The sequence below is a fragment of the Peromyscus californicus genome, unplaced genomic scaffold, assembly GCF_007827085.1.
Source record: "Peromyscus californicus insignis strain IS unplaced genomic scaffold, ASM782708v3 Scaffold_21__1_contigs__length_65335640, whole genome shotgun sequence".
NCBI classification, from domain to species: domain Eukaryota; kingdom Metazoa; phylum Chordata; class Mammalia; order Rodentia; family Cricetidae; genus Peromyscus; species Peromyscus californicus.
Window position 1 is genome coordinate 17,144,708 of NW_026294514.1, and position 26,738 is coordinate 17,171,445.

A 26,738-nucleotide genomic window follows, 5' to 3' on the forward strand; every position below is an offset into this window, starting at 1 on the left:
TATGACCAAATATATGATATGAAAAATTTAAAAACTAAATTAAAAAATTTTTATTTGCTCAAGTTTCAGCTCCATGTATACAAAATAACATTTTTGCAAGGTGTTTTGTTTTTACCTTGGAGTTTTAATAAGCTTAACATAATTAAATTGAGATATATATGCTTTCCAATAAAATAGAATGCATCATATTTGTTGGCCTAAAATATAAAGCTTTTGCTATGGTGTCTCATTAGGTGGGTAGTCTCTGCCAGGTGTGGTGGTGCACACCTTTAACTTCAGCACCCAGGAGGCAGAAACAGAGAGGTCTCTGTGAGTTCCTCTGTGAGGGCTACATAGTAGAACTGGTCTCAAAAGAGGAGAAAGAAAGAAAGGTTGCCTGTCATCACTGAAGAAAATTGAGGTAAGCAAAGAAAGAAAGGAAAATGATGGGGATTTCTGCAGGAAGTAAGAGCTGGTGCTGACAGTGTGGATGGAGTACATCTTTTTGGAAGCTTTTCTACCTGTGAATGGACGCATATAAACATCCTGAGGAGGCACAACATTTTCACACTGGTTCTTTTCCTTGATTATTTCTCCAAGGGTGATCACTTCTCTAAATAAGTGTGTAACACAAACTGCTAAATGGTCTTATTAATAAAAAAACAACAGATATTGGGGTGAAAGCTGAAAAATCAGAGAAACAGAACAAGCCAGTCACATTCTTATCTGTATGAAATACTCAGCCTCAAAAGCGTGAGTTCCTGTTTCCTCACGCCTTATATACATTTCTTTGCCCAGACATCACTTCCTGAGATTAAAGGCGTGTGTACTTCCCAGTACTGGGATTAAAGGTGTGTGCCATCATGCCTGGCTCTGTTTCCAGTGTGGCCTTGAACTCAAAGAGATCCAGACGGATCTCTGCCTCCCGAGTGATAGGATTAAGGGTGTGTGCCACCACTGTCTGGCCTCTATGTCTAATCTAGTGGCTGGTTCTGTCCTCCGATCCCTGGGCAAGTTTATTAGGATCCACAATATATCACTACATAAGTGTAAAATAGCACACAATAAACCCCCTCACATCTGTGTGTGTGATTGTGAGTATGTGTGAGTATAGGTGTGAGTGTGGATATGTGAATCTAAGTATGAGTGTGGATGGGAGTGGCGATAAATGTAAATGTATGTGGGAAAATGTGAATATTTGTGAGTGTAGGTGTGAGTGTGCATGTATATGTGAGTGTGCATGTGAGTGTGGATGTGAGTGACTTGTGTGACTGTATGTGAGTGTGAGTGGGGTTGTGTGTGACTGTAGGAGTGTGTGTGTGTGTGTGTGTGTGTGTGTGTGTGTGTATGTATGAGTATATGTATGTGTGCGTGAGAGAGACCATATTGCTTTTTCCTTGTTTCCTCTCCTCATCCAATCATTTTAGGCAGAGCTCCTGGATTAAAGGGTGAACACTTTGCAGGCTTTTGGTACCCTTTGCCAAATTGGCCTCTAGAGTGTCAGTTTTCCTACAACCTTGCCAGCACTCACTACTATCATTCATTTTTTATTTTCTAAATGGGCCGCGTAAATGTCCTCTTACGTTATTTTAATTTTCAAGTCTTTTATTGCTATTGCAGTTATGCATTGTGTATGATCGATCACCCTTAGCATTTCTTGTTGGGCTTTTTCATCAGTTGCTCCTTGAATATTTGACTTTGTGGGTGCCTTCTGTCCACTCTTCTTTGGAAATGTTCTTGGTTTTTAGAAGACCCTTACATTAAGGGCAGTAAATCTTTGTTTTTCACGTAGTTTGCAAGTATTATTTTTAAATTAGTTTGTTTTCACTTGGGAGGCAGAAGCAGGCGGATCTTTGTGAGTTCGAGGCCAGCCTTGTCTACAGAGCAAGATCCAGGAAAGGCGCAAAGCTACACAGAGAAAGAGAAACCCTGTCTCAAAAACAAAAACAAACAAACAAACAAACAACAACAACAACAACAAATTAGTTTGTTTTGAAATTTTGGTTGTTTTAAACAAATTATCTCTATTTTGTTTTTATGGTTTTATCTATGCTTTTGGGTTTAAGGTCATATATTTAAAGACCTTCCCTCAGTGTTCACCTGGATATGTGTAGTTAGCTTATGGCTTTACTTTAAAATGCACACAACCTTAATACGTAGAGCCTTGGTTTGGCATAAGGTGTGGTTTAAGGTCTGTTTCCCCAAAAAATGTAGTCATGTGACTGGAATATGTGGATTTTTTTTTCCTTTTCCTGACTTGTTCCCTATCTTACGGTCTTCTGATGATTTTCAGTTTTCCACTCTTTGTAGATTTCCATGTTGTTCTCACCACTGGGAGGTTTTTCATGTAAACTGGAGACTTGCCTGGATGTTCTGCTCTGTCTTTGGGTTGAAGATCAGGCCAGTGTTCATCTTAGTTCCCATAATACTGGTAGAAAGTCCTGGTTTTCCTTATCTGATTTGAAAAATGATGCACATTTTTCTTCAAGATGAACCTGAATCTCGCTCTGTAGACCAGGCTGGCCTCGCCTAGCTCTGCCTCCCGAGTGCTGGGATTAAAGATGTGCGCCACCACCACCGCTTATGTTTTTTTGTTTTGTTTTGTTTTTGTTAAACTAAGAATTTGCTGTTAATTTCATGTGTATTTGCACTTGTTTATTCTTAGGGTACTTAAGCATTAACATATGTATGTGGGTGTTACATATATGTAAAGTTTATTATTATTCTGGAAACTCTCACCCCATATTATCTCTAGATTGTTTTTGCTGGTTTACGTAGAAATGTGTGCTTCATATTTATCTTGTAACCAGCCATTTTACTATTTCTGATATATATATATATATATATATATATATATATATATTAGTTTTTTAATTTATGTGAATTGGTGTTTTGCCTGCATGCATGTCTGTATGAGGGTGTCAGGTCTCCTGGCACTAGAGTTACAGACAGTGGTGAGCTGCCATGTGGGTGCTGGGAATTGAACCCAGGTCCTCTGGAAGAGCAGCCAGTGCTCTTAACCACTGAGCCATCTCTCCGGCCCTATTTCTGATAATTTTTTCCATTGGCTTCTTTTTGTTCTTTCGGTCGTTTCCCTCATGCCTGGGAAGACTGGAGTATGGCATGAATGAAGTACAGATGCTTTTTGGTGTGTTTGTTTGTTTTTTTATTTTAATAAGCTGAAAATGAAAGACGAGGGAGTCCTCTCCCTAGGACTGATAAGGCCTGGACTTGGAGTAGCTGTTTCTTCTGGATGGAATGCTGCCCATCAGGCTGGTAACGGATCCTGGCTGACACCCACGGACACACGGGTAGCCACAGAGTGGTTCAACTGCGTCACGTGATCTGACGTTGCCTCCTCAGAGAGGAGTTGGGTCCTGCTGGTTGATCAATCCATCTGAGTGTGGATTCTCACCCTTTCCACTATACACCTAAAGCCTGTATCATGTTTTTCATCTAACTCCTCTTCTTTTTCCTCTACACTCTGAGGTCACAGCCTTTTCTTTCTCGTTCTTCTTATGCTAGGGTTTCTAAACTGGGTTGTGGCACATGGGCTCGTCACTGGAGACATAAGGAGTACCTGCCCTGTGAAATTTCTGATATAACCTCCCATGTCATTGAGGAAGTCGTCAAATCCCTCTTGTAACCCTCCGGTGGTTTAAACCCTCGCGCCTTCTAATTCCACCCGGCTCTTGCTAGGATTGCTCTCTGCCTGCGGCTCTGTGCCTGTGAGCTATGCCCACACTGCGCAGCCTTTACCCAGCATGCCATCTTTGTCTAACTCAAAACAAAGCCTCTATTCAACCTGTAATTATCCTCACCCACCTCGTGTATCGTTGCTATACTCTTAAATCCCAGCCTCTCCATGTCTCTATCTTTTAATCCAGTTTAAACTCTTATTTTATTGTTTACACTCAGAGGAGTACTCTTTGGCCCAGACTTGAGGAAAACAGCAATTAACAAACCATTTTACTTTTAAGTCTATTGTTTTTCAAAGAACAAAACAAAACAAAACAAAACAAAACAAAAAACCAAAAGCAGTATAAGGGCAGAAACATAATTGTAGCTAACAAGCTTATGCTTGTATGAATGTATTAGCCTAAATTCCTGTAATTGTCTTCATTACTACTTATGGAAGTAATCGTTTGATGAATTAAAAATATCATAAGTGGGAGACATCTTGGTGGGTAAAGTTCTTGCCTTATAAGCACGAGGACCTGACTTCAGTCCCTAGCGTCTTCCTACAAAAAGTTCCAAGTGGAGGTGTATGCTGGAGGAGGTGGCAAAGATAGACCTTGTCTCAAAAAATAAGGTGGATAGCTCCTGAGGAATGAGTGAGGTTGACCACTTCACACACACACACACACACACACACACACACACACACATATGTATACACATGTGTATATATAAGTTGTGAGGAAAAGAGAGAAGCTTCTGGTGGACAGAGGGAGCAGGCACAGTGTGTAGAAGCCCTTGTAAAATTGTTATTTTGATTGGTGACCAGCATTAGCTGTCACGAACTAATTAGTTAAATGAAATAATAGCTCTGAGAGCTGGTGTGAATGATGTGAAAGAGACTTCTTAGAGGAATTTGTCAGGAGTCATTTGGATGAACATGAAAACATGTCTACGTATGGATACTGTCTTTTTGTTCCTGTGACAACCCACCACGACCAAGGCAACTTAGAAAGAAAGCATGCAACTGGGATTACAGTGTCGAAGGGTTAGGGTTCGTGCACAATGGTGGAGCAAAGTTACAGCAACAGAAACAGCTGAGAGTTTACGTCTTGGGCTGCAAGTGAGAGAGACAGAGAGAGAGAGAGAGAGAGAGAGAGAGAGAGAGAGAGAGAGAGAGAGAGAGAGAGAGAGAGAGAGAGCTAGAGCTCACAGGGAATGAGTGTGTGCATGTATCTTTTGAAACCTCAAAGCTCACTCCCAGTGATCTCCTCTAACCAGGCCACACCTCCCAATCCTTCCCAAACAGTTGCACCAATTGGGGACCACACATTCAAACATCTGAGCCTATGGGGCCATGCGAACCACCACAGACACTTATTTTATTTCTGTGTTGTAGAAGTTGTCCTTTGGTGCACACAGGGCATCCTAGATGCAGAGGAGGTTCTCAGTTAATTGCTGAGAGGCTCTGATCACCCATTCCCAAGCCTCCTATGGAGTCACTTTAGATACAGCAGGTGTTATTCTGAAATATATGCAGAATCATAGAGCCTTCCTCTTCTTCGGTCACAGTAGTTTGCTGTTTCCTTACAAGTAAACCTACTCTTAAGAATGACTTCTAAAAGGTCAGTCTGTCTGAGCGGGAAGGGACCTGAAGATTCGTCTGCTGCAGCCTTTCATTTTATAGACGAGGAAACAGAGACTTATATTTAGGACATATAAGTGGCTCGGAGATGAGTTCATACTTCCTAGATGGAGTAAGTGTCCCATAAATGTGAGCTGTCACTCCTGTCATGACTTTTGGTGGCAGATCTGGACAGACACCTGAAGGGACTCTGGCCAGCTTGAACATGGCGAGCATGGCAAGCCTGGCTCTGGCAGGCCTTGCCCTTCTCCCCTCTTCCCTCTGCCTTGCTAAAAACCGTTAGATTGTAGTCCTAAAGCTAGCCACCAAGGTCTACTCCCTTATCTGGGCACTTCCTCCTCTGGAGGCTGACTACCAAAGTCCAGTAATCAAAAGCCCCCTTTGGCTCACCTAATTAACATGCCCAATTAAGATTAAACACCTCATCCTAACCTGGGGTTTCCCGTTTTACCTTCATACACCGCCATTTGCTTATGAGCCATGCCTGTCTCCCTCTATCCAGATGCAGTCCTTTGTCCTCTGGGACAAACGTCCCTCCCCCTATCCATTGTCCCTCCCCCTTCTCTTTTGTCCCTTATCTCCTTTACCACTGTACCCTAGCCCACCCTAACCCAGACCTCCCCTTTTTTTCTTCAGAATGACACCTGCAAGGTCATTGGCTGCTTTTTTCATGCCCAAGTCAGAAAGCAGCCGCTTGAACTTTTCTTCCCCTTAGTAAAGGATCTCTCTGTGAAAACAGGTGTTTGGGTGTGGTATGCGCCTAATCTGGGCTCCGGGAGGAAGCCCCCCCGCTGTTCTGGAACCTCCTTCAACAGCCAGGTGTCCTAATCCAGCACTCTGGTGGGTATGGAGCTCCTTGCACGACCCTTGTTTCTGGGAACCTGACTAGAGTGATAAAGGGATAAAGAAAGGACAGACACACAGGTGAATGGAAAAGTTGGAATCCGGCGTGCCACGCTTCCTGTGGTGGCGGGGTACCAGCTCCTCAACAACCTGGAACCCCGCCATGCTTGTTATGTACAGCACAGAGGCAAGGAGTGAGTTAGTCTCGGTAGGAGTCCTCTGTTAGGGGAGCAGTCTCAGGCTGTGAACATCCTGGAGGAGGAAGCTGCTAGACACTGTCTGTACACATGATCAGCATCTCCAAGCAGACCAGAAGAAGGCTTTGCCCATTCCCATGGGTCTGTGGCATTGGTCCTTATCAATAATACACATGTGCTCACGTCTTCCTCCGCTCCCCATGACAAAGTGCCTATTTCCTACTTTAATAGGGGAGAATGCATTTTAAAAATCTGAGTTACAGTAACACTTTAGTGATAGTCACGGTTCCCAACGCCGAGCACCCGGTGCTGACTTCTAGGCTCAGTTCTGCATATTTGTGGTTTAACTTAATCAATTTAGTCTTCACAGTGCCCCGTGACTTTCATATTTTTGACAATCTCATTTTACACAAGTTAGTGAAACCTGCCTGTGACGACACCGCCATCCATGGACTCTGCTAGGTCTAAACCTTGCTCTGACGTCCAAGTTTGTGTTCTTAATATTTTAAATTAAAATGTATTTTTATTGTGTTTTTGGGTGTGATGTAGAATGTGTGTGTGTGTGTGTGTGTGTGTGTGTGTGTGTGTGTGTGTGTGTGTGTGTGCGTGCGCTCATGCAGGTGCCTGTGTGCCAGGGCACACATATGGAGGTCAGAGGACAACTTTCGGCAGTCAGGTCTCTCCATCCATTGTGGGAATCTGGGGATTGAACTTGGGTTGCTAGTTTTGTGTGGCAAGTGTTTTTATCCTTTGGGCCATCTTGATGACCCTATGCCTTTTTAAATAGATTTAAAAATTCAAAATAATACTGTTTCATAGTACATTAGAATTGCATGAGATCCAAAGATCGTTCTCCACAAAGAAAGCATTATTGGGACACAGCCACACTCATTTGTCTATATATTGTTGATAGGATGGCAGAATTGATTGTTGCTGCAGGGACCACACAGCTGGCCGAGCTGCAGCATTTACTATCTGGCCTTTATGGGCAATGCTTGCCGGTTCATTTCTGTATTTCTCCCTAATGACCCACACTTTAAAAAAATTCCATTAGAGCATAATCGTGTGTGTTTAATAGGGCTTGTCTTTTACATGCAGCTTAGTTGGGTAGTTTTGATGGACAGGTCCACCAGGTGCTGAATCTAAAGGTTTCCCTTAAATGGCCTGTGTCTTGTCTTTCTCAGTAGACTGAAGGATTTCTTTGTTTTTCTGTTTTGCTGGATGTTGTTTTGAGACCTGACCACGGCCTGCTTTGCCCCGACGGTAGGCCTGAGGTTTCCATGCTCCTCTCAGCCATTAATTGAGCTGTTTGTAAAGCTCTAGCATGTGGATGCAGAAATCACTCTGTCTTCTTTCCTTTGCAGTGGTTTGCTGTCTTCTGACTACGTGGAGATTCACTATGAAAATGGGAAACCGATGTACTCCAAGGTATAGTACAGTGGCCAGACCTCCTGCAGCATAAAGTATATCCATCAGAGAACTGATCAACACACACTGCATTGTTCTGAGGTCTGTCAATAAGACCACCCAGCCTCCTATGCAAGGGAACTGATTTACTGAGGAAGAATTCACTAGAACTTAAAATGCCGAGGCAACATTAGATTCTGTATACTCAGGACCATAAGGGAATTTTATTTTTTCGATTTTACATTCATTTCCATATTGAATGATCAGATGAGCGTCACTGTTCCATACCAGCACCATAAATACCATTAAGGTATCCCTTTTCTAAAGTACTTGGGACCGGAAGTCTTTTGGCTTTAATTTTTAAAAAAAATGCGTATGCAAAATAGTGTTCGGAGACGAGTTCTAGTTTAAACATAAAATTCATTTATGCTTCACCTACTCCGGAGACACACAGCTAAGGTAATTTTGTACCTTTTCGATAATTTTGTTTATGAAACAGTTTTGTGGTATGGAATTTTCCATGACCACTGCAAAGCTGGTGCTCGGGGGAGACTTTTGATTAGGGATGCTCAGCCAGGCTTTCACGGCCATGGAATCAGAATTAAAAGACTGTGTGAACTCTTACAGGGACAGTTTAGTGCCAGCGACTGATGGCCAAGGGCGGAAGACAGGTGGGAGAATGAGATCGAGGGGGCTGATCTTCTTTTTCTCCCCAATTTTGAGGCTGTGTAACCCAGGTTGGCCTCAAACTCGAGGTTCACTTACCCTAGTCTCCTGAACGCTGAGATTATAGGCACACACTCTCATACCCAGCTTTATTTCATTATTTTATTTAATTTTTCTTGCGGGGGGGGGGGGGGAACCAAACTCAGGACCTTGGGCATGCTAGACAACGCTCTACCTCTGAGCCGTTCGTAGCCCCAGCCGGTCTCCACTTAACCATCACAACAGGTCCGTGAGGTGGGTGTTCTTAATTCCTGTGGTAAAGCGAAAGACACAGAGGCAGAGAGAAGGCAACAAACCCGCTCAGGGCCACCACAGGCTGTAACCTGAAGGTAACGGGGCACCTGGAATTCTTCAGGTGGAGGTGATCTTTTCTTCTGACCGTGAAGGACCAATAAAGAGCAAATGGAGTTGAACGAAAGCAGGAGAGAGATTACCGGGTAGTACGCGCGCTAACCGGGTAGTGCGCGCTTTACAGTGATTTCCACGAGTCAGGCAGAAAAACCATGAAATTGGGTACAGACAAGAAATCATGACTTGTAGTGGCTGTCCCAGTGCCACCGAGGCTCAGTAGTGCTCATGTAAACCACAGGAATTGGGGAACAAGCAAGAAGCAAGCAATGGGTCAGGGTGGGAGGGTGGGACATAGAATTTGTATTGTGCAGATGGGTAATCAATGCCAGCGTAGTGGCGGCACCTTTCATGTGCAGACCCGTGGAGATGTGAGGCGGGGAGACCTGGGATTCCCAGGCCGTGTCCTCTCAGCACACACTTATGGGTGGCCATAATTAGAAACACTGCCCATGGCCATGGCGCGTCTTAGGTCTTAGGTCTGTCTAATTAGCACTGGGCACATTTGCAATGTCCTTTGGCCTTTGAGCTGTTTCTACAGACCAGGGACTTCCACGTGTGTGGCTCTTACACTGTCAGCTCTGCCCTCCAGCTGCATCTGGGAGTTTCGAATGCCCCCCCCCCTCCGAGACTAGGGCCATGGCAGGGGACCAGCAGGGCCCACTGAAGCGCGGGAATGGGGCTTGCTGGCCTTTGTGCAAAGCCCTGCTGCTGGCTGCTGCCCCAGTCCTCTGCTCCAGTCCGTGCTGACTCATGAACCTGGAGGAGATCGCACAAGGACTTTTCAGACTCAGCAAATGGGACACCTTTGCAACCTCAGTAACCTGACCCAAACTTCTCTAAAGAAGCTCATGCTTTTTTTTTTTTTTTTAGAAGTACAATAGCTAATTGGCATATATAGAGTTCATTTGAGGTACTGCAAATGAGGCCTTTTTATTAATAAGATATTCCAAACCTCCCGTGGTTGTAACATATTTAAAGCAAAAGCTACATCAACTCTGGCAAAAGAAGCTATGTCCACTGTAGTTTGACTTTGTGTCCACCCCTTTTCTTTCATTTATGACCCGTTTCCTTTAACAGCTCATTTACCCAAATTTACTTGTCCATAGATAATGTATTAATGGTAACACCCTAATGGTCCTATACTGGTTTTTACAAGTACACACACACACACACACACACACACACACACACACACACACACACACATCCTTAAGTCCCAAGAAGAAGCCACACACATTCTGTGCAGGATTTGCAAAATCTAATGATAACAATGCATGAAACCTATATTTTTATTAGCTCATTATTTTAAAAAACTGCATAATGTTCTTCTAACTTATTTGTTATTATTTATTTAAAAATACTAAGCCATAGACGTTTAGTTTGCTTCTAGCCTTCCCTCATGATCGTCCAAAGGAAAAACTTCCCAGGTGTAGGCTAAACACACTGTAATTGCTGAAGGAGTCATTTTAAGAATAAGAGTCTCTGGATCAAAGAGTTGTACTTTATGACTTTTGGTCATAATGACAATTTTTACTTCTGAAATTATACATAATTTTGCCTAAATTCATGTTCCAGTTATACAGATACTCTTAAAAGCATTTTAAAAGTGAACTTTATGAAGATTGGCTTCTGTGATATTTAAGAAAGCTTTTGGGAGGCATACCAGAAAGGGAGGTTAATGTGTAGGAGTGGCAGGGTTTCTACCCATTATGTAAGCTCCTCTGTGGGCTGGAGAGATGGCTCAGTGGTTAAGAGTTTGTACTGCTCTTGCAGAGGACCCGAGTTTGGTTCCCAGCACCTGGGTTGGATGCCTCAGTACTGCTTTGTGACTTTAACTCCAGGGAATCCAAATGTCCTTTTCTGGATTCTACATTCCCATGCACGTTTCCCACCCTGTGGTGATATATTGTGTCCCCCAATATATTGTGCACCCTAATAAACTTATCTGGGGATCAGAGGACAGAGCCAGCAACTAGATTAGACATAGATGCCAGACAGTGGTGGCACACACCCTTAATCCTATCACTCGGGAGGTGAAGATCGGTCTGGATCTCTGTGAGTTCAAGGCCACTGGAAACAGAACCAGGCAGTGGTGGCACACACCTTTAATACCAGAATTTAAGATCTCATGTTTTTTGCTTGGGAAGCACACACCCCTTTAGTCCCAGGAAGTGATGACAGGAAGCAGAAAGGTATATAAGGCATGAGGACCAGGAACTTAGAGGCTTTTAGCAGCAGTTCAACTGAGACCCTCAGGGGTGAGGACTCAGAGGCTTTCAGTCTGAGGAAACAGGATTGGTTGAGGAGTTGGCGAGGTGAGGTTGGATATGGCTTGTCCTATTCTTCTGAACTCCAGATAAGCTTTATTGGGGTGCATAAATAAAATATCACCACTCCATCCCACTTCCCATATATACCTAATTAAAAATATCAAAGATACCTTACTGTTTAGACAAAGGAAGGTATAGACACAAACATTCCTCTCACCCATTGTGGACTGTTATTTGACTAGAGAAGCCTGGAATCATAAATAGCCTATGAGGGCCTTGAGGTAAAATATCGATGTGGATACTTACAATATTTTGGGACTTGGTATGAAAATCCTGATGCATGGGTACCCAGAGTGCACTGTTACAGCTTTCTATCTCCCTATACCAAACAGTCCCTCATTCCCATTCCTAGATGAGGTTAATGTCCCTTATTTCTCCTGAATAAAAGTGGGCTGAATAGAGAAGTAAATATAGGAACCAGAAATACACACACACATACACACACACACACACACACACACACACACACACACACACACAAGAAAAATCATCAAGTTCATGGTCTAGGTGCCAGGTAGATGCTTGCTAATGCACATGGAGCAGCTTCTTTTGTGTGCCCAGCCAAGCAGATTTTATTACAATTCTTTCCACTACTCCTTGCACGGAGTGCAATACAATATACAATAAAGCAACTTTGTTGATTTCATTTTACTCATTTAAAAGACAACTTATTTATGTTTTCTTTGGTTTAAACAGGTTTATTGGGGCATAATTTATATACTGTAAAGTACACAATTAAATTGTTTTTACTATATTTGCAAAATTATGCATCCATTAACATAATCTAATTTTAAAACATTTTTCATCACCCCACAAAGAAATGTCTTATCTATTAGCAGCCATTCCCTAGCGGCTCTCCTTCCCATCATAGGTAACCACTAATCTACTTTTCTGTCTCTATAAATTGCCTATTTGGAACATAAATGGAATCCTATAATATGCGGTCCTTTGTGAGTGGTTTCTTTTTTCCCTGCTTTATTGAAGTATAATTGAAAAATGCAAATTGTGTATTTAAGGTGTGCAACTTGGATTTTATACACAAGAATATTATATAGCTGGGTTGTGCCAAATGTCATGCTTTGACATGTGTACACTGGGGGAATGATCAGCATATTGACACTGATGAACATATCCTGTACTTCCTGTAGTTATTTTTGTTAGTGAGAACATTTAAAATCTACCTCAGAGCAGATTTTAAGGATATATTGTAGTTTCTGTAGTCACTGTGTGGCACTTTCTGTCTCCACAGTCTATTCCACTCACACAGTTGAAGCTTTGTATGCTTTGACCGACATCTCTTCATTTGCCCAATGGGATTTTCCCTCTGTCAACCACTGTTCTACCCCCTGACTCCATGAGCTGACTCTCTCTCATGCTACCTCTGAGGGTCAGAGCAGCATTTGTCTTTCTCTGCTGGAGTATTCCACTTAGTGCAGTGTCCCACCAGGTTGCGTAGAGGCAGGATTTCCCTCCCTCCAAGGCTGGGTGATATTCCATTGTGGACACATTCCTCCATTCATGCATCCATCAGTTTCTCCAGCTTGGCAATGGGAATGATGCTGAGATGAACACACAGTGCAGCTGTCTCTTTGAGACTTAGAGTTCCTTTCTGTTTTTTGATGAATCTTCATTCTTGAACTGGCCATGCCAATCTGTAGTTCTACCAATAGTCTACAAATGTTTCTTTTTCCCCACACCATATATTCCTTGCCTTTTTTTTAAAAAAAAAAAAATATAGCCATTCTAGTAAGTGTGAGTTATAGCTCACTGTAGTTTAATTTTGCATTTCTCTGATGATCTTAGATGTCTTTCCAAGTGAGTTAAAACATATGTCCATGGGACCATGAAGATGGCATGGTCGGGCAAGGGCACTTGTCTACAAATGTAGAGAGTGTTTATCCTCAATGCTCATGTAAAAAGCCAGGCATGTCTATGTGTGGTCGCAACTCCAACATTGGAGAATGGAGTCAGGCATATCCTGAGAGCTCCTTGGCCAGCCAGCCTAGCTAAATCAGCAGACTTCTGGTTCAGTGAGAGGCCCTGTCTCAAGGCAATAGGTGGAGAGCCGTAGAAGAAGGCATCTGATGTCCTACTGTGGTTTCTACATACGTGTGTATAGGCTCCCACGCACTTCATGCTCTCTCTCTCTCTCTCTCTCTCTCTCTCTCTCTCTTTCACACACACACACACACAGAGAGAGAGAAGAGAGAGAGAGAGAGAGAGAGAGAGAGAGAGAGAGAGAGAGAGAGAGCGCGAGCGAGCGCCAGGCAAAAACATGTCTACATAGAAACAAGGGCATAGATGTTCACAGCAGCATTATTATTTATTTATTTGCTTATCTATCTATCTGTCTGTCTATCTGTCTATCTATCTATCATCTATCTATCTATCTATCTATCTATCTATCTATCTATCTATCTATCTATCTATCTGTTTTTCAAGACAGGGTTTCTCTTGTATAGTTTTGGTGCCTGTCCTGGATCTTGCTCTGTATCTGGATCTTGTTCGAGGCCAGGCTGGCCTCGAACTCACAGAGATCTGCCTGGCTATGCCTCCTGAGTGCTGGGATTAAAGTCCTGTGCCACCGCCACCAGGCACTCACAGCAGCATTATTTATATCAGTCCAGAAATGCAAGCAACTACAGTGGTCATCAGTGGATGAATGGATAAAGAAAACATGCTGTATTCACACACACTTAGTACAAGATTCCTGTGTTAAATTTGAATTTAGACAGTGGTTAAATATGTACTCCAGGTTCATCCATGTTGTTGCGAATGGTGACATCCCCATTAAAAGACTGAATACTGCCAGGCAGTGGTGGCACATGCCTTTAATCCCAGCACTCGGGAGGCAGAGCCAGGCGGATCTCTGTGAGTTCGAGGCCAGCCTGGTCTACAGAGCGAGATCCAGGACAGGCACCAAAACTACACAGAGAAACCCTGTCTCGAAAAACCAAAAGAAAAAAAAAAAGACTGAATACTATTCCATTGCATTTATATGCAACAAAATAATGTGGACACAGAAGAAAAAGGCTCCATTAGTGATAGTTTGTGAGTTCCAAAGATGTCAAAACATTAAAAAGAATAGAATGTGGTTTCTAGGGTCAGGGGTCAGGCATTAGGGCTGAAAATGAAGAGATGTAGGTCAAAATGACCAATTATGTAGGACATAAGTGTAGAATCTAGTGTGCAGTATGAGGACTGCTGTCAATGACACTGTTACATGATGGAAATTTGCTGGACGAGTAGACTTTCAATGCTTTTTCCCAGGTACTCACAAGAGCAACTATGTGGGGGTGAAAAGACACGCCAATGTGCTTGACCAACAATCATTTCATTATACATAGCAAAGCATCATTTTCTGTACCACACAGACACAGACATACACACACATACCATTTGGGATATATGTATATGTATATGTATGTGTATATATGTGTGTGCATATATTCAACAGAAATGTTAGTTCAACTCTTTTTCTGACCTAGTTTCTGTTTTAGGTAGAGCACATGCACCAGGGAGCCAGAGACATATCCCCGCCCTGTGGGGAGAAGGCTTCATACTTGTTCTTTTCCTTATCATATCATGAGCTTGGTTTTCCTGAAGCTCACTCTGTCTGGGAGGGCTTTGGCAGCAGGATGGAAGGGAAGCCATCTGGATGAGTGGGTCCTTGATAGACATGACTTCTGGGTGGAGGTGGAATCGGTGTAGAGCAGAAGGGTTTGGAGAGTGAATGTCCTGAGCACCCTGACTATATCATCCCTCGCTATCACGGGGGGGATTTATTCCAGGATTCCAGAGAGGACATTCCAGACCATGGATACTCAAGTTCCCTATATAAAATTTGGCTGGATTTGCATACCCCACACATCCTCTTGGATCATTTAAGTCATCTCTAGCTTACAATACCCAGTGCAATATGAATGCATGCCCATAGCTGACTGTTTAGACTCTAAACAGTGGTTCTTAACATTTGTGGGTGTGTGGGTGTGTGCCAGATGACTCTTTCACAGGGATTGCTTGTCAGATATTTACATTATCATTCATAACAAAATTACAGTTCTGACCTAGCAATAAAAGTAATTTTATGGTTAGGGGGTCACCACAACATAAGGAACTGTATTCAAGGGTCGCAGTCTTAGAAGGCTGAGAACCACTGGTTCAGAGAATAATGACAAGGAAGGTGGTTTGGACGTGTTCAGCGTAGATACCGTTGTTCTTGCTAAGTGTCTTCATCATGCTGTGGGTTGAATCTGCGGATGCTGACCCTGAGAGTACTGCAGGCTAAGTGTTCCTGATAGGGGAGGGGCGGCCACTGTCACCAGCTATTAGAGCTGAGCTGGGGTACCTGCACTGGGCAGGGCAATCTCAGTCCTGTGTTTTCTTCTCTGGTTTCTTTCCTTACCCCCTTCCTTCTCCATGTTCCTTTTTCTTTTTCCCATTATCTCTTCCTTTATTATCATTTCATGAATTTTCTCAGACTATTTTTCTCCGTCTATTTCCTACCTCTCAGCCACATTTGGAATGAAAAGTTCTCATTTTTTATGTTTTGTTCCTAACCAGAAAGTTTGGATTTCTACTCTTACAGTAAATTTAAATGGGTCTTTTATAACTTGTATATTCACTGCAATATTTTTGTAGTCTTTGAATTAGTAGCTAGCTTAAAAGTTGCTTACTATTAGGTAAATAATAAACAATTTAAGTAATAACAAGGAAAGATTATCCATGCTAGAACATTTATTTTAGGTATAAAATTAAAGTCATTAAACTTTCCAGTTTAAAGGTAAGCTTACTGTTGCTGATCATTCAAAATATTGCCCCTTTTGGCAATATTCTGAAAACATTCTAGAATATGAAAGGAACATGGGATTAAAAATCTATGAAGTTCAGCCAGCAGACATTATTGGTTTTTTACATAGCTATTTTAAGTTTGAACAATATAATTAATATGAAATATTAAAGTTATATGGCATTGGCAGAGCTGAGGTGGGCCAACACTTTTGTCAAGGTACTCCTGGAAGACTTCTATTCCCTGTTGAATTTAATGAAGGTAAATTATTAAACTGGTGTTGGAGTTTCAGATTCCCCAATTCTCTGAATGTAGTTTTTCATTTTCTCATTCTGCAGCAAATCCAGGCACATGTAGTCAGTTGTAGACATAGACCACTCACTTTTGAAACAGGCTGGTATACTTAGCTAGGAGGTAAACTTGTAAAACAAAAACAAAAACCCATACCTAAAATAATTGCTTGAGGGTAGCGTCTTCATTTGAGTATGTCTCACGTCTAACTCTCTTAGTCTCCACAGTTCTTTGAGATGGGCTGTGTCACTTGTTTGTGAATGTTTACAAGACCTTCAGTAGCCGAGTGGAAGATCTCAGTTCTCGGACACTGTGAATATCTAGGTTTCCCTGAGTTTCTTGGCCTGAGCAGTTCATAAGCACTGACAGATTGAATGTTGCTGAAGTGGTTGAGATAATTAAACAGACACAAAGGTTGGAAAATTTTTAAAAATTAATTGTTGGCTTGCTTCCTTTGGTTTCACCCAAAAAACCTTAAATCCAAGAGGATCATTCCCACCAATCTGCCGTCCATCTCCTGCACCTTCACAGGCACCCACACACACACACTTCCAGTTTTTTTTTCTCTATCTTCTGTCCTTGTGGGCTTATGTGGCTTTTTATGTCACTGTTATTTGAGTGGGTTACTGGGAGAGTAGAGATGTTTCTTTTTATTAAAGTGAGTAGAATTAAATAATGCCTGTTAATACAGCAATGAATTCATAGAATAGACTTATTTTTTTTCACTTCCAAGTTATTATTGCTTGAATCATTAGGTTGCTTTTCCCACTCATTTCTGATTAGGAAATGTTTTATTTATTTATTAATTAGGTTTTTTTTTTTTTTTTTTCCGAGATAAGGTTTCTCTGTGTAACTGTCCTGGCTGTGCTGGAACTGCTTTGTAGACCAGGCTGGCCTTGAACTCACAGAGATTAGCTTGTCTCTGCCTTTGGAATGCTAGGATTAAAGGCATGTGCCACCACCGCCTGGCAAGGAAATGTTTTAAAAGATGAGAACCACATGGGTTAGGAGTGTAGCTCAGTGATAGAGGGCTTTCTTAGCATTTGCAAGGTCCTAGCTTCAGTCCCTAACAACACAACACAGCACACACACACACACACACACACACACACACACACACACACACACACACACACTGAAGAACAGGCAGATAAATGAGCCCTCAAGCAAACAAAACTAAAAACAAATAACCACCCCTAAACTAGTGAACAGTAACAAAATAGTGAAGGATGCACCAGTGGTTTCCAGTGGAATTCTGAGCTTTCTAACCTTCTGCAGAAGTGAGTTACCATGTGAACATGACTTAGCTCTTGGGATCCTTGGCTGTGTGGAATACATGGCTGAAAAAGTCAGCAGTGCACTTCCTAGGAATTTTCATTTCCTCTGACTGCTAACAAGCTCTGCTTATCAGAGGATCCATTTTTGTCAGAATCTAATTAACAGATGAAGTTTTGAATTTGAAAATGTTGACATCGGTGAAGACACACATTGACTTAGCCCTTTCTGTTGCTTGCATAATCCCAAGTCTGTGCCCACTCTCGGGTCAGCGCTAACTAGCCCTCTTGAGCGGTCTGAGGCTTTCTTACCTGGAAGAAGAAATGTGAATCGGAGGTCCTGAAGATGTTGTAAATGGACATTTCCTATCCCAACCACCCGGTCCCAAATAACAGACTCAGAGACTGAATTATAAATGCTTGACTGCTAGCTCAGGCTTGTTAGTAGCTAACTCTTACATTCAAATTAACCCATTTCTATTAATCTGTAGTATTGCCATGTGGCTCGTGGCTCGTGGCTTTACCTGTCCTCTAGCATGTCTTGCTTCCTGGTCAATTGGCTGGTGTCTCCGGACTCCACCCTCCTTCTTCCCATCATTCTCGGTTTGACTTTCTTACCTAACTTTCTGCCCAGCTACTGGCATGCCAGCTTTTTATTAACCAATGAGAGTAATACATATTTATAAAGTGTAGAAAAGATTGTTCTGCAGCAAGATGTGACATCAGCCGGGGTCTTTTTGCTACTTTGGCAGAGCCTTTACTATAAGCTGCCAGTCTCCTAATCTGCACATAAAGATTGTGGTCACAGTCTGATAGTGATTGCTCAAGATGGCAGATTCTCAGCGAAGTCCCCCTGGGGCTGATCGCTGTGTGTCACAGGGAGTGAAATCCCTCACATGTGGCCTTTCTGTCCTGGCCAGCTACAGCAGCAACGTGGATCTGCAGATTGCCAAGTGATATTTTTCAACAGCACTTTAAAAAAAAAAACTTTTCTATAAATTTAACAATAAACTCAGAAAATATTCCAATAGCTACACTAAAATGGAAATCACTAAACTACTACTCATAGTGCTTAATGTAACTGTGCACTTAAGATATTAAGGTTGAATATTGTGTTAACACCAGGGATTGAGTGTTATCTCCAGTCTCACTTGAGGGTCAGAGAACTCAGTAACACATGGTCAAGGACAGTTTCCCACCTTAATTCAATAGTAACCATTAGAGAGTCAACTTCCACTCATTAGTACAAGTGGGTGGAACTTACATCTAAGAAGAGCTGGCGATATTTTATGGGGAAAATAGGAATATCTTGAAGGAAAATCTGAAAATAGTTATTCTTGAGAAGGCCAAGTAAATATGACTGTTTTCTGTGCACTGCTTACAACCACTTGGCTTAAGATAGCTTTTATTTTTGAGACATGAAGTGCTAAAAAACAACTTTGATATAATTTACAATGACTGTATCTATGTATATGTGTGTATAATATATATTATATGTTATATATTTATATGTATATTTTAGAACCATGTGAAGAGTTTGAAATGTAATTGCTATATATTGACCTGGATTCTCAGGTTGCTGAGCTGTGTGAACCCCTTTGTCATTATAGGTCGCAGTGTTAAATACACAAATAGAACTTGACAAGCTATATACGAGTCAATATTTATAAGTAACTTTGCTATTTGAGAACAGAGAAGTAACCCACATATAGAGCACTTATAGTATGTGATATGTCCTATGCCTTCCTGATAACCCCTTCATAAAGGAAATAAATCCACTAGGACAAAGCCAAGTGGAGACAGCAGTAGGAAATGTCCATGTAGTTTCAGGAGATGGGCAGCAGGTAGGTCAATAACTATTCTCTTAGGCTTGAATTTTACCTGCTCTGTTAATTTCTTTTGTGAGCAGGCCACAAGCAGCAAGCCAGCTCATGTTATTAAATCCAGAAAGGCCCAGGAATTGGTGGCATCTGGAACGGTGGCGGTGGGTTGGAACGTGTACTTGGAGAATAACGAACCCCCATCCCCAGTCGCTCCTTACCCACATAGCCAGGTGGCCACCCCGTCTCCAGTCGGCTGAAGTAGCTCAGTTTATGAAAGAGCTTGAAGAAGGAATGAGCACAGAAATAATAAAAGACCGCTTCCCAGACGGAAGCACCTGAGCTGTCTTCAGTCACTAGGTGTCCTGGAGTACTTCATATGCAACATCCATATGAAAGCACATCACAAAGACTTCGTGGACATGGAGCTGAATAGGAGTCCATGAAGTCCTCTTAAAAGAGAAACAGTGCCTAATGCTGGAGTTGTCTCTGAAGCAGCAGCATCAGAAACTAGAAGATGGTGTAGGTCTCTGAAGTGTCAGGAGGAAGTATCATTCAGTTTGTCATTTCTCAGCCAACTTGCGGCTCTACTGTGAAGGCTGACAATGAGAGGTTAATCCTCATGCATGCTCCCTAAACTTATCTGTCGTAAATAAAACGGGGAGGGGGGGGTGACAGTGGTGACTATAAATGAGGAAGACATGGAATTTAGGGTCCAATGCAGAAGGCAGACAAAGAAAGATTGCACAGCAGTGTTGCAGAGAAGTCCTGAGTGGTACCTAGAAAACAGTAGGCTGGATTGAAGCACGGGGCTGAAGGCCAACCCAAGAGTGTCTCCAGGAACAAATTGAGCATGCTACACTGACAGATACATTAAGTACAGTACGAGGAGTTTTAGATTACTCTTAGAGGATAGAGGATGCTAGTTACATATAAAACGAAGATGCAAACAATGAAACAAATGTCCCCTCAAATTAAAAATGTAGACAAATAGAAAATGTAATGAAACTGTAGCACAGCCCTGAAGACATTTCCAGAGTCATAATAGAACAGTAACTAGCAGCTTAACCCAAGACAGGCAGTGTATATTGAAATGTATTGGGATGAGAAGGGGTTTCATGAGTCTGTATTAGGGAGATACTTTCTTACTTATTTTTTATTTTAACATTAATTTTATTGATATATAATACAAGTGAGATGACAGTATACCTTTTGTTTATGATTTGTTTTTTATTTTTTATTATTTAAAACAATTTTTAAATTTAAATATATTCAATTATATTAATTATATTTTTCCCTTCCTCAAGTCCTTGCAGATCCTCTGCTCCTCCCACTGAATGCTAAGCTCTTTCTCAAAAACCAAACACGCACCAAATACAACAACAAAACCCCCTCAAAACAAGAAGACAGAGTAGGACACCACTCAAAAAGAAAACAGTGACAAACTGTAATCAAATAAAAGCACACAAAAAATTGTGGAGTCCTTTATATGTTGGTCAACTACTCTTGAACAGGAGGCCTGTCCTGGAGTGGTTGATCCACCCAGCATCCCTCCATTGGATAAAATTGGTTTTCCCTCTCTCAGCAAGTATAAATTACAATGTAGTGGTTAACCTTTCCCCTTGTGGCTAGGTATTCATTCATTCATTCTTTTTTAAAAACAATTATACAAAACAAGATATAATAAGATAAAACAAAACCTATCCCATCGAAGTTGGACAAGACAATCAACAGAAGGAACAGAGCCCAAGAGAAGGCACAAGAATCAGAGATCCATTCCTTCACACACTCACGAATCCCATTTAAAAACACTACACTGGAAGCCATAACATCAGGGCAGAAGGCCTGGTGCAGACCTGTGCAGACCTGTGCAGACCTGTGCATGCTGCTTCAGTCTCTGTGAGTTCACATGAGCTTTTCTCATGTTGATTTAAAGGGCCATGTTTTCTTGGTGTTCCCCCATCCTCTTGGCTCTTAAATTTCTTCCTCTTTCTCTTCCATGGTGTTCCTGAGCTCTGAGGGGAGGGATTTGATGGAAACATCCCCTTTAGGGTTGAGTGTTTCAAGGTCGCTCACTCTTGGCATGATGTCTGGCTCTAGGTCTCTATATTTGTTCCCGTTTGCTGCAGGAGGGAGCTTCTTTGATGATGGCTGAACAAGGCACTGATCTATGAGTATAGCAGAATATCATTAAGAGTTATTTTATCACTATATTTTTTTTAGACCGGTACTATTTGGTTTTACCCCAGGTCTCTGGACTATCTAGTCTCAGGTTCTTGATCACCCAAGCAGTGTCAGGTACGGGTTCCATTTTGTTATTGGTTGGTTACTTCCACGTGCTTTGTGCCATTATTGCCCTAGCCTATCTTGGAGGTCGTACACCATTGTAAGTAAAGGGTTTGTGGTTGGCTTGATATTTATGTTTCTATTTTGATAATGTTGAAAGTACCTTAGGAAGATAATTTTTCAAGTGGAGTGAATCAGATTATAGCAGTATAAAGATTCTATTTTAAATGTGTATAAACACAAGAAGAAACATCTTTAAGAGTGTGGTGTGAAAAGGAGAGAGGAAACTGCTGTGTAACTATATCTGTTTGTAGCTACTATAATGCATGCTTAAGAAATGCAAGTCAGCTTTATCACTTACATTGGTTTTATTCCCTATTAAGTCCCTTTCTCCTCTATTAAATACATGAAGATTGTTATGTTTAATGCTTGCCCAACTCTGTTTCTGACTTGGAGTAGTAGGAGTTTCTCTGACAGATGCACTCTCATCCTTGATGGCCTTTCTCTACAGAACTATCAGAAGCAGAGTTATCAATGTGTAAGACATGATTAATAAGACATTCTTTGTTTTGTAGGGTGGAGAGCACTGTTACTACCACGGAAGCATCAGAGGTGTCAAAGACTCCCGGGTGGCTCTGTCGACATGCAATGGACTCCAGTATGTGGGAATCTTCTTGGGTCCTCCTGACCTCCAGGCTTGCTCATGTCTACTCACTCTTTCTGGTTTTTATTTTTCAGATATTTCATCTTAGTGACTTTTCTATGTCAGTGATGTGTTGGGGGTTAGATACAAAGTAGTTCCAGGGAGCTGAAGTCCCTGCTTCTATAACACCTGATTTCATAGAAAGCTCAGAAATTGAACAAATGTTTACATAGATCAGTAATTCCCGTTTTGGTCGATGCTATGGAGATGATCAACTCATAAAGAGAAAGGGGTTATTTTAGCTCAGGCTTTGGAGGTTGGAATCCATGATGGGTTGACCTCATGACTTTGAGCCACTTGTGAGGAACCACATCATTGAGGACTGAATGTGTGCAGTACAACAAGACTGCTCAACATATGAGTAGGAGAGAGAGGAGCAAGAAGGAGAATAAAGTCCCACAATACCCTGCAAGGCATTCCTCCCTACTGCCTCTCTGCCTACCCCCTCCTCCCCCCATGACGTGAGCTAAAGACTTCTTACAAGGCTCGTGATGGTTACCTCTTGATGATTCCACCACCTCCCAGAGGCACCACTCTGGCATGAGAACAGATCCTTAGTAGTGGATCTGTGGGGGCATTTAAGACCCAAACTCTAGCAGGGAGCTGGCAGAGTGACTCAGTTGAGTTGATGCAGCACCTACAGGTCTATGTCAAAGGTCGTATCAGTAGGATTAGATCTAAGTCTAACTAGGCATCAGTCACAGAAGGATGGGGTGCTAAGAGGAACTCATGCGTTGTCCTGAGGCAGACTCTTTGAAACTGTGCATAAACACATTTTAGATCCAAATCAAGTGGTGCCTTAGATGCAGAAGATTTAGCTTTAGCCATGAAATGAAGAAAGGGTCTTAAAGCCCTTTTCAAACTTTCTTTAAAAAAAAATCTCATGTCTCCCTAAGTTAAATGTGGTTTCTATGGCATACTAGCTAATAGGCATCCACAATTTACAGGTGTAACGATACTTCTACCACCCTCTTCAGAATCAGAGATGGTTTTAGAATATTCTTAGATGATGAAGTGGTCAGCTTTCTTGTAGGTGATACATAATTTGCATAACAAAAAATTTTGTACTAGTTGCATATGGTTCTGGAATAAATGATTCCTTCACCTCCCCACAAAATGTGAGAAATCTTATCCAGATCACTGTTGTCTTTGGTTTATTTTTAAAAATGATTTATGTTATGTAGAATTTGCATGTTCTGGTGGAACGCTTTACACTTTTGGAGCTTGTGGGCTGCCTAGTAGAGTCCTTGGAGTGCTGAGACCATACCAGTGTTCCATGCAGCAAGTGGGAGCTTATCTGGGACCATACGAAGACATTTGCTCCGAGGCACTCTTTAATGACACTGTTGAGAGGCCCACTTACCAGTTCTCACTGTTGGCCATACTTGCTGACTCTCCTCTCGGTGTCTTGTGTTACAGTGGCATGTTTGAGGACGACACCTTCGTGTATATGATAGAGCCTCTGGAGCTGACTCATGATGAGGTGGGTCTGTGGCGTCAATTTCCTCATGGTGTTTGGCTTTTCCAGTGTTTGAAGACAGAACACATCACAGAGCGTTTATCCATGTTAAGTGATTCCAGACTCAGAATGGTACAAGGGTAGGCCCTCGTGCCCTGGGTGGCCGATCAGACGTGTCATACCTAGGTATTCTGAAGTAAGTCCATTCTTTTTGGTCTTTGGAGAGAGCAAGGAGGACCTTTGCTTTTGCACTAAGTAGTCTGGACTCCGTTAGACAAGCTTGCATTTCCAGTGTCTTCTTTAGATAATTGTGTAAGAATATACTTACTTTCTGTTACTAGAAATATTTAGTGGGGAAACCTGTGGTCTAAGCAATGACTACATGATACAACACACAGTTTTGAGATGGAGAAGAAGGCAGTGTTTCATCCTGTACAGGCCAGCAGCCATAATCAGAAATCCTGTTCCTTCCATGCTGTTCATTGGCAGTGTAACCAGCTTTAATGTCTAATGTACAGTCATCAGTATTATATTTATGGCTTACTACGTTTTACGTTCATGATAAAAATGATGTCCTGAGACTCATAAATGGGGATGCAAAAGATGAGTAAGAGATCACACATGGGCTGGGCGGTGGTGGCGCACGCCTTTAATCCCAGCACTCAGGAGGCAGAGCCAGGCGGATCTCTGTGAGTTCGAGGCCAGCCTGGTCTACAGAGCGAGAGCCAGGACAGACACCAAAACTACACAGCGAAACCCTGTCTTGAAAAAACAAACAAAAACAAAACAAACAACAACAAAAAAAGAGATCACACATGACATTTTGGATGGTGGCACCTACAAAGGGCCATCAAGGTTTTTTTTTTTTTTTTTTTTTTTGTGTGTGTGTGTGTGTGTGTGTGAGAGAGAGAGAGAGAGAGAGAGAGAGAGAGAGAGAGAGAGAGAGAGAGAGAGAGAGAGAGAGAGAGAGAGAGAGATCTTGAGTAAAGGCCTTCAGGGAATCGGAACATTCCCAGAGCGGTGAAGTTACCAAGGCCCTGAGATGGGTGCTGCTTGCTGCGTTTGAGAGACTGACTATGTTGGTAAAAGGTGGAAATTGGCAAGGGAAGACATGGTGAGGTCCCAGCAGGGGAGTGAAACCAGGGGAGGGAACTGCTAATGAGAAGAAACTGTGTTTTGAGAGTGATGCTCACATAAGGCACTCACTCATTTGATGGGGAGCAGGAAACTGCTCCGGTGGAGCACAGGGTGTCACTCTGCAGTCCAGGCCTCCTGTCTGCCTCCCGAATGTGCTGTGTTTGCCACCATGTTCAGATTCAACCTTAGATTTTTGTTCTTCTTAGAATGTAGTAATCAGCCGGGCGGTGGTTGCACATACCTTTAATCCCAGCACTTGGGAGGCAGAGCCAGGCAGATCTCTGAGATCTACAGAGAAAGATCCAGGACAGGCACCAAAACTACACAGAGAAACCCTGTCTTGAAAAACGTGTGTGTGTGTGTGTGTGTGTGTGTGTGTGTGTGTGTGTGTGTGTGTCACTGCGGTGTTTAAAAATTTATCTATCATCTACCTGTCTACCTATCTGTCTATCTATTTATTTAGTATGTCTGAGTGTTCTGTGTGTGTACAGTGCTTGAGGAGGTGAGCAGAGGTCATCAGAGCCCTGAGAAGTGGAGTTACAGATGGTTATAAGTAGCCATGTGGGTGCTGGGACTGAACCTGTGTCCTCTGCAAGGGTAACCAGAGCTCTTAACTGCTGAGAAATCTCTCCTAATCCTGACATTTAGGCTTTCGACAAAAAAAAAAAGGGGCAACATTTGTCTTCTTGTGTGTGTGTGTGTGTGTGTGTGTGTGTGACACACACACACACACACACACACACACACACACACACATATGACTATGGCATAGCCTTTCAAATCTGAGACAGAAAAGCCATTAATTGTCCAAGCTGATATTTGAACAAGCCTGTGTGGAGTTTTGGTGAATAACTTTAAAGTCTTCTAGACAGTGGTGACAGTTTACCCTACCGAGACTAAGAAGTTCTGGTGAACAAGTACTCTCCCTGTTCCCTGAACATTCAGATAGCCATGCTGCAGCAAAACTGTCAGCCCTTCAGTGGAGCACCTGACTTTTGGCCTTGACTGCCTCCTTACCTCCCTCACCAAAGAAACCCCCCAAAAGAAAGCAACAATACGTCCAAAATAGTTCTCCAAGCTCTTACATTTTTAAGAATGTGAAAATGGGGTAATTTCCAGTGCATCGTAATAGGACAATTTTTGCAGACTGTGTGAATTCATCAATGTGCGGCAGGGTCTGCCGAACTGCTAAAAGGGTTTATATACATGTAAACTCTTATTATCAAAATGTTTAAAGAATCGGCGCTTCATCCTTATAGCTGTAATTAGACTGCTTGGGGCTGATGGCTCTGTGCTTATTATCTTCTGTTCCCTGCCGGCCTCCTACAGCCTCCCATTTGTTCGCAAAATGATTTGTTCTCATTTTCACTGTGGGTGGGGGCAAAGGAGCAGAGCTTGAAACTTGAAATTAGTTGTAAAAATCGTGTTGCGGATCCAGAGGTGAACTTGACTACACTAGGTGTCTTTTCATGTTACCAGAACAGGGAGCTGACTGGAATAGAATTTGGATTTTTGAATGTTCCCGTTATTATTAGTATTAATCTCAGCATACTTCGCAGTAAGTCCGAAGTACGGACAGGATCGTTCCAGTGAGAATTCACATTCTGTTGCAAATAGAAAGTAAATAGCAGTATTCTTAATTATTGTTTTCTGTCAAATGTAATAAGAAGGGCCTTTTTTAATAGCTGTTTTTATTGTTATAAAACTAATGTGTTAGCTGAGTGTGGTGGTGTATGTCTGTAATCCCAGCTACTCAGGAGACTGAAGCCGAAGGAACTTCAGTTCAAGGCCAGTCTGAGAAACTTAGTGAGACCTTGTCTCAA

At 42.2% G+C, this 26,738-nt stretch overlaps 1 protein-coding gene across 3 annotated transcripts in view; it reads left to right on the forward strand.

Moving 5' to 3' along the window:
• Adam23 (ADAM metallopeptidase domain 23) overlaps positions 1–26,738 on the forward strand; it is a 157,042-nt gene that overhangs the window by 64,650 nt on the left and 65,654 nt on the right. For all 3 annotated transcript variants that reach the window (XM_052749646.1, XM_052749647.1, XM_052749648.1), the window contains exons 4-6: positions 7,707–7,770; positions 22,192–22,274; positions 23,739–23,802. In XM_052749646.1, coding sequence (XP_052605606.1) covers positions 7,707–7,770; positions 22,192–22,274; positions 23,739–23,802 — 211 coding nt within the window. The remainder of the gene's footprint in view (positions 1–7,706; positions 7,771–22,191; positions 22,275–23,738; positions 23,803–26,738) is intronic.